At 38.2% G+C, this 12264-nt stretch overlaps 1 protein-coding gene across 1 annotated transcript in view; it reads right to left on the minus strand.

The window, feature by feature from the left end:
- arb2a (ARB2 cotranscriptional regulator A) overlaps window positions 1–12264 on the minus strand; it is a 178068-nt gene that overhangs the window by 146975 nt on the left and 18829 nt on the right. Inside the window, exons 5-6 of the mRNA XM_079607028.1 lie at window positions 9164–9229; window positions 7816–8007 (exon numbers count right to left, since the gene is read on the minus strand). Of these exons, the coding sequence (XP_079463154.1) occupies window positions 7816–8007; window positions 9164–9229 (258 nt within the window). The remainder of the gene's footprint in view (window positions 1–7815; window positions 8008–9163; window positions 9230–12264) is intronic.

Below are 12264 nucleotides of genomic sequence, written 5' to 3' on the forward strand. Positions count from 1 at the left end.
ACCGGACAGTAAAAGGGACTCTATTAATAGAACAGGGTTATATTTTATACCGCTATCTTTTTCTCTTTCCTTATGTCACACGCACACAAACACTACATTCAGCCTCAGAGAGTCGTCCCAGGGAGAGAGTGAGCGAAGACCTACCTCATATACTGCCACAGGCGTTGTACGAGAGAATCTAAACAAGGCCATCCCATCGGGACACTCACACACTGCCCGCAGCGCAGAACGACCTACTACACACACCTCGCCGGCTGCCTCTGCCACCGTATCATTAGTTCATTTAGCAGCAGAATCAAATCATCAACACTCTGCTAATGAGTGAACGATCGCCAATAATGTTTCATAATGGATTCTTGCTTTAGTCTATTTAAGGTTTTTTTCCCCGTACAATAAATAAATAAAGTGTGGCAGTAGGTGTCAGATAGTACTATTATGATACGTTGGCACATGGGTCAATGACATTGGTCTTTTGGTCTGGATCTTTAATACAATAAACATACAATAACTTGAACACACCTCTTCCATGAGTATACATTTCTGAATTAAATGAAATTAAATAAACATGTCACAGTGATACAACTGTCTTGATATTAAAACAAAGCAAAAAGTTCCTTCACTGCTTATCAAAATGTGAAAAATCTGGATTTTTTTTTTTTTTAAGTCATGTAGTGGGATCTACAAAATTAATGCGGTTCACCGTTCAACCATCATGCAGCAAGAAAAATAAAAAAAACATTAAATATAAAAGAGAGGACCCCTGAAGATTTATGGCTGTGTGTCAAGGTCAATAAGCTCTCAAAAAAATTAACTTTTAATACAACTTTCAATAAAAAAAAACTTTTTTTTATGAAGGTAAAAACATGATGCTATATATATAAGTTAATAATTCATGCCATAAAAAATGACTTTTTACCTTTACATATTTATATACAGTATATATATATATCATTCAATATATATATATATATATATATACATATATATATATATAATACATATTTAATTTTAGTAATGCATCTATATCTTAATTGTAAATATTTATTATAATGTCCATTTAAAAGTATTTACTCCATGGTACTACAGATCACTTTAGTCCCTGTAAAAAAAAAAATAAAAATAAAAAATAATGTCATGTAATACTTACATAGCATTTTATTAGTACCCCCATCCCCTTTCTATGACATCATCCCACCACAAGTGATGGCCCATAAATCTTTGCGCAATGATGTGAGTAGCTTGTCTGATGGTCTAGACAGCATCAGAACAATCTCTGCAGGGATATGATGAGCAAGTGACATTTGAATATGTTTATGTATGTGTGTGTAATGAAAAACATCTTGCTCTTAGGTAAGATGTGTCTGTGTGAAAATAAGATGACAGATACATATACGAATGAGCAACTGATACCTATTCTGACTGTCAGATGAAGGCACAGAGGTGGGGATAGTCAGACAAAATTAGGCGGCAATCAATAAATGCTGAGGGTGCTCTCAATGCCCACGTCTGCATAGAGGAACGCCAACTCATAAACCCAGCCTAGTCTGCAACACACCTCACCATCAGGACAAGTAAATGCCAAATAAATCTTTTAACATCTAACGACATGGTAAATCGTTCGTCGGAGAGCGAGAGAGTGGTGGGAATCGTAAAATAGGAAGCAGACGAAACTATACAGCCAGTTTGCTGATGAGACTCTGCACGATAAAGGCTGGGGAAAAGGGCCACAAAAATAATGTTTTCTCCTCTTTCTGATCAATTTTTAATTTAGCCCAGCTTGCCTGCACTCTTCCCAGGCCGGGGTGTGGTAATTATTGCATTTTATTGACAGCGGTGATTCCCGCAGGGGGCTATTTAAAAGAGTTTTAACCCCGGAGCAAGTCGCTCCCTCACATGGCCCTTTGAAGGTGTCAAGTTCATTGATTTTAACTGCAGGAAATGCTGAACCTTCCAGCAAGACGGAGAACACATTACCCCAGTGCTGGGCCACGGTTACCCTCGGTCTCCCGATGCACGGCTCTATATCTAGTTAACGTAACAGTGGGGCACCAGTTCCCCCCCGTATACAGGAAGCGCAGCATCCCTGATGCTAAAGGCTAGCCCTTAGCAAGCGAGTTATGGATCGACTGATAATCATAAATGGAGAAGAAGAAAAAAAAACACAGGTCCCCAGTCACTAAGGAGAAGAGAAGGGGGGGGGGGGGGGGGGAGTAGGAAACTTAAGGGATTTAAGGCAGAGAGGACAGAGATGGCATACAGTATCACACCGCATCTGCAAATGACGGAGGGAGAGCGGGAGAGATAGTGAGCCGATTTTGAAAAAGACATCAATCTGGTGAAAAAAAGAGCAACATGACAGAAATTAAACAAGATTCCTGTGTTTGAGTTTGCCCGCTTCCCGGCCCCCTTTCAGCCTCCCATTGAAATTCTGGGCAGATACAAACCCCTAGGCTTTTGACACACTTTTGAAAACACCACACCCCCTCTTTCTTTCTAGCAAGTCTCCAGAGTCGCTTCTAACTGACTAACAAGAACAGGGAGGGGGGGTGGTGGGGGGGATACGGATCTTATTTTTTATTAAAGACTTTATTCTTAATGTAATGCAGTTGCCCTTTTTTATTCCTTTTTCTGACGTTTTCTTTTTTTGTAAACCAGGGAACCGACTGTCATCAGCGAAGGGAGGTTTGGGATATGAGAGAAAAGAGCTATATGGGGGTCGATTTGGGTCAGGGAGGAAAGGGGGTAGAGTTTACAGAAGGGGTGCAGGTCAAAGCAACAGCGAAAAAACAAACACGCAGGCCAGAGATTGGAGAAGAGAAAACACGGATAGGGGAAGAACAGGTGAAAGAAAAATACATTGGGAAATAATACAGTTGTGAGAAGTGGACCAATGTTCAGAATAATGCCCCACTCATACTAACTACATGCATATTTCTTTGCAGTATGCATACTGCACAAAGTATGCACATTTTCTCTATGCACGGATGACCTACTACATTTGATAAAATGGGCAGAAGGAATACTGTATCCCATAATGCAATGCACTCCATCTTCCAAGTTCCCCCATTTGAACTTGTTAACAGCTCTCTGGAAGTATGGGGTCAGTAAAAAATAAATGTACTTTTATTCAGCAAGGATGCATTAAAATTAATCAGAAGAGACTCTTTATAAATGTTACAATATGTTTTTCAAAGAAAGTTATTCTTTTGCACATTCTATTAATCAAAGAATCCTGAAAAATAGTATTACCGTTTCCACAAAAACATTAACCGCTGTTTGAACACTGATTATCCTAATGTTTTTTGAGCAGCAAATTAGCATATCTGAATGATTTTTGAAGGATCATGTGACAGTGAAGAGTGTATTGACTGCTGAGTAATGATGCTGATAATCCAGCCATAGGAATAAATTACATTTTCAAATATTTCAATATAGAAAATATGTATAAAATATTTAATTATAATAATATTTCGCAATATTACTGTTTATACTGTATTTTTTTTATCAAAGAAATGTAGCCTTGGTGAGCATAAGAGACATAAAAAAAAATAAAAAAATTAACCCCAAACATTTGACCAGTTGTGTATGTACAAGTTTCACCCTGCAGCCTATTTATTCCCATATATTGAAATAATTGCACTTAAATAACAATTTACTGTATTTACTTATTTGGCATGAAACTTGGTAAAAAAAGAAAAGAAAAAGAATACAGCTGGTCATTGTCGCAGAATAAACCTAAACAGAGTTCTTGACACAACGCTTAAATATTGTGCGTTGATTTACATAATAGAAAAAAAAGGTTTTAGACAATATAAACTAAATATGCAGTACGCAAGACAGAAAAAGAGAAAGGATAGGGGTTGAAAAAAAAATCCTGCAACTGTATATTACAGATAACTAAAATAAGATTGGATGAGATAACAGGGATGAGGAAAACTGAATAAAGCATGGAACGAGTGAGTGAACATACTAGGAGGGAGGGAGGGAGGGAGAGGTGTTGGAAGAGTTGCAGTATATTTATTGCCTCTGTCAAGAGCTCGTTTTCACTCATGCTTCCTGAGAGCCACTAGAGGGAAAAAGATCGCAAGCTTCCTGCATCAGAGAGAACCGAGAGCGAGAAATCCTCTCACCTTTCCAGTCACGTCCTCACGTTAGCCTCGGCTACATTTTGGCTGGGTCAATGTCAGAGTAACTGCAGGCTTAAACAAGATGCTCTGAGTGAGCAATCAATCCGGCTCTGTCAGAGAGAGGCTGGCCGAGACGAGAGCAGGAGGGGGGTCGGTCATAAGTCAGCTAAATCAGCTATATGAAAATAGTGCCGCACAAAATACATATGTCATGTAATCGTACTTGCATAAACAGTGAGCTAGTTCAGGCCAATGGTTCTAAACCGGCTTCGTAATCCTAAATCAACTTTTTTAGGGCTCACATCTCACCCGAACCTTTACGGTACTCAATTTCTGACCCTGCGAAACAAATTAATTCCAAATCTCGCGGTCTCTCATTCCTCCAGCTTTTTTTCTGGCTCTCTTCCGCTGAAACTCTCCAGCTTTTGACAGGTCACAAGGTAATGATTCTGCTACCATGATGCAACAGGCAGAGCTGTCGGCTGTCAGGAGTTAAACTCATGAAGGAATAAGCTGTCATTAAGCAAGCTTGCTTTCTTTCTCAAACACACACACACACACACACACACACACAAGTTCTTACGCGTTCACTCTCTCGGTAGCCCAGCTGTCAGACTCCGGCCCTGTTTCCCAGCGCTGCCACTGCGGCCTTCTGTGGACGCCCATAGTCTGTCACGCGCGCGCAGATGTGGGAATAATGCACAGTCTTTCCCTTACATACTAGCACATAGTCAGTGGTGTGTGACCAGCTAAACTCCTACACACATGATGCAGCAGCTGGATCAGCAGGTACTGCATTTATATGAGGTCTTTAAATTTTTAAATGAATAAACGTGTAAATTTTTTCTCTTTTTTCCAAATAATATGAAATATAACATTGCAATATAAAAAAGTGAGTGCTGTTATTTATTTAAATTTATAACAGTTATTTACAAAATCACAAAATACATATATGAATGCATTTTAAAATGTAATTTCATTCCTGTGATGGCAAAGCTGTATTTTCAGCAGCCATTACTTTAGTCTTCAGTGTCACATGATCAGAAATCATTCTTGTTTGCTGCTTGAGACACATTTCTTATTATCATCAATGTTGAAAACAGTTGTGCTGCTGGATATTTATGTGGAGACCGCGATACATATTTTTTCAAGATTATTTGATGAATGGAATGTTCAAAAGAAAAGCATTTATTTTTTAATATAAGTACGTAGTAAAAAAAGTCTTTACTGTCACTTTTGATCAATGTAATGCATCCTTACTGAAAAATAATATCTTAAAAAAGAAATCTTACTAGCCTTCTATTGGAGCAAACGGGTAGTAGCCTTGTCCTCAGTGGACTGTCTGTGTTTTCTCTCTCTTTTTATTTGATTCCCAAAATGATTGATTATATCTGGTCTGTCTTCAAAAACCGCTGCAGTCCTCATTTGACCCGGCTGAGTCATCTTTCTTTGAGAACTTCTGCGTTTTCCTCCGGAAATGTGCTAATGAAGACAATGGTCTACTACAGCCCACATCGAATGTACAGTATGAGCAACTCTAAATCAACCTGCTTTATTTTACAGTCTTATTTCTACACCAAAATCTTTAATTAAGCTTCACAGGACAGATCAGGGAGCAATGAAACCTGTTTGCGAGCACGTTACCAATTCCCACCAGAATAGCACATCTCACAGGCTAAAAGAACAGACTGATCTCGGATCAGAGCGTATTCGGCACATGGCCTCAGGTGGCCTTGTTTATCACAGAGGAAATCACAAACACGAGCCGTCACATGAAGAATCAGACAGCGCATCCGCACCCCTTCAGCAATACAAATATTGCAAAGTGACAGCCACATTCCCTCTGTCATACTGACACACACGCAACAAACTCTGGAATCTCTCTTCCTGTAAATGCTATTATGATGATGTCACAGCAAAGCAGGGGTCATTATTTAGTAAGATAAATGGCCGGCACGGCACGGCACGGCGTGCATTCTTTCCGTCTAACCCGCCGCGGTACGCCCCCAGAACGAGCCTCTTCACAAATGCAATAAGCCACCTTACTGTCTCCCGCACACACAAACGCACCGTCCCTGTCCGTCTTTTCCCGGCGCTGTGCGAACAGTGACTTTGCCTGCAGACATCAGTGTGAGAGTGAGAGTGTGTGTGTGTTTTATGACATTTAGATGGAAGAGCGAGGGAGATCTCCCTTAAGTCAATTTGAACGCACGGGCCGATGAAATTACACAGGTAGCGGCGGGCGGCGTGACAAACGACTAGCCGCGATGGACGGAAATAACTCCACTCGGGGATACGTCCTCCGACAGAGAAAAGAAATGAAAATCTAAATTACAGTTTACAGTACACACGTAACAGCAAAACAGCTCCTTTTGCTGGGTAAATAAATATCTATGGATCGGAGAGAGTAAAGAGGGATACAGAGGAGAAAATAGAGATAGATACAGCTCAGACTACACGCATGCGATATCACTTTCATTGATATTAAACAATCTACTGGTTCAGTCAGGCCAGTAGTTCACATATTTACTCACCCTGCTGATACAATCAAAGGCCAAACCACAGATTAATAACGAAAAAAAGAAAATAAATAAAAACAAATCAATATTAATAATTAAACTCATCCTGCTTTAAATTTGCAATAAAAATTAACTACAACAAATATACACTACAGGTTAAAAGTTTGAAATAATTAATATACCGGTAATTAAGAATAATTAAAGAAGTCTTACATCTTATGCTCACTAAGGCTGTAATTATTTGACCAATAATACATTAAAAACAGTAATGGCTACATTTTATTTTAAGGTGACGTAGTTACATTGTACTTACTCAAATAAGCACTGAGTAATATTAATTAACTACTTGCACTTTAGAGTTACTGTTAGGGTTTGGTTTAGGGTTAGTTACTTGTACTTATGCATAATTTACTGTTATTACTATGGTAAGTACAAGTAGTAACGTGTAACTACATCACCTTAAAATAAAGTGTTGTCGCAGCGATATTGTGAAATATTATTACAATTGAAAATACATAACTCTTTTCCTTTTAATATGTTTTAAAATGTAATTTATTCCTGTGATAAAGCTGAATTTTCAGCATCATTACAGTCTTCAGTGTCACATGATCCTTCAGAAATCATTCTAATATGCTGATTAACTGCTCAATTTTTAATGTTAAAAATTGTTTTTATTGTTTCATATTTTTATAAAAACTGTGATACATTTAAGGATTCTTTGTAAATAGATGAATATAAAAGCAATTAGTTTGACAGAAATATATTTATAGAAACATTTATAAGAAACATTATAAATGTCTTTACTGCCACTTTTTGTCAATTTAATGTGCCCTTGCTGAATAAATATATACAGTGTGTGTGTATATCTGTATGTATATTTATATTTATTTATATGTTTTTTGTATAAACAAATAAATGCAGAATTAGTGTGCATAAAATATTTGTTTCTTAAATTATTTGAATGGTAGTCTATATACAAGACCTATAAATTCATAATTGATAAAACACACTAGTTGAAATAGGAATAAAGTGTATTAAATATGCCCAAAGCCCAACACAACCTATATCCAAAAAAAGATTTTAGCACAAACAACTAAATGTTTACATAGTTCCTTTGCTAAACCATAGAAAAGAAAAAAGAAACATAATGAAGACAAACTAAAACCCACCTCTTTGGCACGGTTAATGAAGGGTATCTGCGTCCCACTGTTGAGGTCTTCATTAATGATGAGGCGTCGAGCCCACTGGCCTGCCCTTACCACTCCACTGCCCTGGATGAGAACCATGATCTTCTCCGGGTTAGTGAGGGCATCCTCGCTCACGTAAATAAAGCTTTTCGGTTCATCCTCAGTCGCATCGACCTGAAGGAATATAAATATTATAATCAGTACCAAACAGAGACACCGGTCGCCAATTATAGCAGGGTACGAGATCACGGCCAATGAAATCTGCGGTTTGGAAATGGTCTCTGTTGTATTATTGAACATACTTAGGGCACTTTGAAACTACAGTTCACACTGCATTCCAAAATGCTGGAGCAAATAACGTGGTCTATTGCTTGTGTATAAGTAAAACAAGAAAGCATGTTTCCGTTACATTCAGTCAAACTTGCCAAACTCCGTGAACCTCGATTTGATTATAAAAGGTGTTTTTTGTGTTGTCTGCCCCCTGATGTGTCAACAACTATATTTACTCTTATTAAAGTGGGGCAGGACACTCAGAAACAGCGGAGTGAGTCAGAGCCTGGAATCATTTCTAATGAACGCCGCTCAATGCTGAGCTACACTGCCAAGCTCCTGAGAAGTCAACACTGTCTGTCTGCGTCTGATGACTTCATTACAATGCAACAAATCCGTCTTGACTTCTACACGCGCATGCTTCCTGTGTGGTGATCAGTTATGTGGCAAGCTCATAAAATCATACGATAGAAAATAACACAATGCATTTTGTGTGCAGTCCGCTTTAAAATTAACTTTGACAAATGGATTGAGCACTAAACGCAGTTGGTCACAGGTAGCTGTGCCCACGAAACTCTCTGAAAGACAATACAGACTCCAAGAACATCATTTGGTAAATACTCTCCACAAATAAAACAGCTCATAAAAGTCCGTGCCAGCATTGTTCAGGTGATTTATGGGGAGTAATTTACAGTGCTTTTAAAAGGACATAAATTTTACTTCTACCAAGTGCAAACACCCGCTATCAAAAATGATGTGTAGTTTAATGATACGCCTCTTAAAAAAAAGCGCGCTAGAAATCATAACGTTATTGCTCATATGAATGCGGTGACCACACCTTAGGATTATATCTGATATCTCCTTGAGCGTACACAATGTTACCACCAGAACAAATGCAATTGTTTCTCCTGGAGAGTTGATAAGTGTTGAAGATGATCATTTTAAAAACTTTAAAACACAATTTAGACCACTGTATTCTTAAAGCGCAACTGCGTCAGCTTTCACGATAATTCAGTTCAGATTCAAACAGTTTTTAAGGAAGAAAAAAGACATTACTTACAGGAAGGATCTCCTTCTTCAGGTTGCAGTCATTCTCCAAGAGTTCATAAACATACTTTGTAATGATCTACAGGAGACAAGATAAACCTTTATAAGTATTTCAAATCAATTTAAAAAAAAAATGCTCCAGTTAGCTTAGAACAAGACTGACTAAAATATAACTTTGATTGGAACATTTTAAAAAAAAGCACTGAAGAGAGTTATTAAAGCATATTAGATGGACCCTTTTCACAATATTAGATGGACCATTGTATTAGAAACAGCAGCATTAAATTGTTTTCTGTAATTTAATGCCAAGGTAATATAACACACATTATAGTGGTATAAGTCTGTGAAAAAGGTCCACTGGGTGGTTTGATCTACTTATTTGGTAATCACTTTGTAAAACACTAATCCAACTCAAACTGAACCTATACAGGCCTAAAAAAAAAAAAACAGTATTTCCATTTATGACGATGAGAATCAATCACACTTCTTTGCATATATGCAAAGTACACGCAGTTGCACTCTAGACAGCCTCAGTGAATGAGATAATTGGAACTGTCTGGATTTCACTTGTTCAGCACAGAGAGCAGAGTGTACGGGTTCTGTCAGCCTAAAGCGGGGCAAATCTAGAGTACAAACAGCGTGTTGATGTAAGGTATGTTTATCCCTGCAGCTAAATTGCTAAAGAACGTGTACACAGTGCAATTTCAACCCCGGGCCAAAAGTTTCATGGTTCGGTGACATCAACAACTTTCAGCATTTCTTTCTTGTTTTGCTTTTGCTCACGATCGGCAACAGCTGAAACTACAGTGTTTTAAGACGCGGATGGTAAATGCGCCAATTTAAGACGAGATGTTTTATGGTGGTTGTGATTTGGCAACGGTCAGCAAAAAAATACCCAGTGTGACGGGGCTCATTTTCCAGGGCACGCTGATCCTGTTATGCCAACTCCGTGAGCACTTTACGGCCCACCCGGGTGGAGGCACTAACAGATGCCCCACTGGAATGAGGCGTGAAGGTGGTGGAGATGTATCCGTGTCTGACGGCTGAGACTGTCAGCTGTGCTGGTGTCAATAAATGTGTGAGGTCTTGATCTGCAGTCAAACTGAGCTGCAGGGAGAAGTCAGCGTGATGTGCATAGTCTAGAACAGCGGCCCTCAACTTAGGACCCCCCCAAAAAAAAATCACTGACAGATCTGTTCTGATAGAGCTGAGGGCGACAGCGAAACAAACAATGGCAAATACAAAAAAAAGTGTGACTAGCCATATCATTGAGCATAGTAAGGATAGTCTTATAAAGGATGAGAAAACCATCCTTATATCTTTTGTCAAAGTTTGTGCTTCAACCTGCAGAAAGAAACTAGTCAAATTATGCCAACGTGGACATGATGCGCATGATCTTTTAAAACCATGATCAAAATTACGCAAGGAAAAAAAGAAAATACAACTCAGAATAGATTAAATATAAGATCCCTTACAATTACAATCATAGTCTGATGGATATTTTGGTTAGGCTTTTTAACTGTGTGTTATTTGGACATTTTGAGACTATCGTATTGGCAAGTTTTCTTGCGGTTCCAAAATATACTAAAAAAGTTGATAGGTCCGGTCGGTCGGTTGTGTAATTTAATTACTTATATAAATCGTATATATACAAAATGCAATTTAAATGGTAAACTGACAGCAGATTCGTTCTAAATGTATTATACATTGTGCTCTGAATTATTGGCTTGACACTGAATACAAGGAAATTTACAATACAAACAAAACACTTAAACTATAAAGACATGCCAAGTTTGTCGAAAAGGAAGCAACTGCATCTAAACACGTCAAAACTAATCATCAAATTATAGTTTCGTTCACTTTTGCACGACCAATTTTTGGTAGCGCGTTGGGTCGACAGCAGCAAACAAAACAAGCATTACCATTTCAGAAACACTGGTTTAAACTAGATCAAATTTAATACATTAATGGGGTACTAAAAACCCAATCAAACTATGATCTGTGACTGCATAAGCAACAAAACAAATGTGCATATGAATTCATACCCACTACCATGACACAGGACAAAAAAAAGCGAAACCTTTAGATAGAGTAATAATGTAATCGTAATGGTTGCATACTCATTTAAAGCCATAAGGCATTGCCTAAGCTATTGCTTATTTGATTACAAACAGCAAAAGTACATTAGGCTCAAATGAGCTAATGCAAAGGGATATTAGTGCTCGTCAGCGGTCAGCGGGCCTAAATGAGATGACGGATATCTCTACAGACCGCGGTGGAGGGGGCGACGCCAGTGACGATAGGAAGACACAGGCAGCTCAACAGTACCTAATTCACTAAATGTCAAGCTCTCTGATGAAGACTAAAATGGTTGTGAAGTGCAATATGCTTGTGTTTAATGACATCAATAAGCCTTGCAGGAAATTTCATTTATACTACATTATTGCTTCAGTGCCTCAGGTGCTTCTCTTTTGATATATGAGAGAAGAGAATGAGGGGGTCTTGAAAGGGTGCGTGGGTTCTGTTGAGACGGCCGTTCACTCTCACAGATGTTTGAGTGTATGTGTACAAAAAGTTGGCGAGGAGTTGTGTCTGCAACATGTTCCCTCATCATGGACTGTCCATGCTAACATCACAGGGTGGAAAAACAAAATACCAGAATTGTACAGCCTATCTTCCACATAGAGGTCAATTTGAGTTATAGCTCAACGTTATAGCACCTTTAATATGTAAATGTCTTTAACAATGCATTACAGACAACAAAATATAATATAATTAGCATAACAAAAGTTTGGGGTCAGTAAGATTGTGTAGTGTTTTTGGGGTTCTTGGTGAGCATTTGTTTTAGGGTCTCATGCTCACCAAGGCTGCATTTATTTGATGAAAACTGCAGTAATAACAGTAACACTATGAAATCCTTGCCATTTAAAATAGTTTTCTATTTTGATATACTGTATCTTAAAATGTAATGTATTCCTGTGACGGCAAAGCTGAATTTTCAGCATCATTACTCCAGTCTTCAGTGTCACATGATCCTTCAGAAATATTTCTAATATGCTGATTTGCTGCTTAAGAAACACAGGTTTATTTGATCACATATTAGACAGTGACATG

Source organism: Phoxinus phoxinus, assembly GCF_949152265.1.
Source record: "Phoxinus phoxinus genome assembly, chromosome: 3".
In the NCBI taxonomy this organism is placed as follows: Eukaryota; Metazoa; Chordata; class Actinopteri; order Cypriniformes; family Leuciscidae; genus Phoxinus; species Phoxinus phoxinus.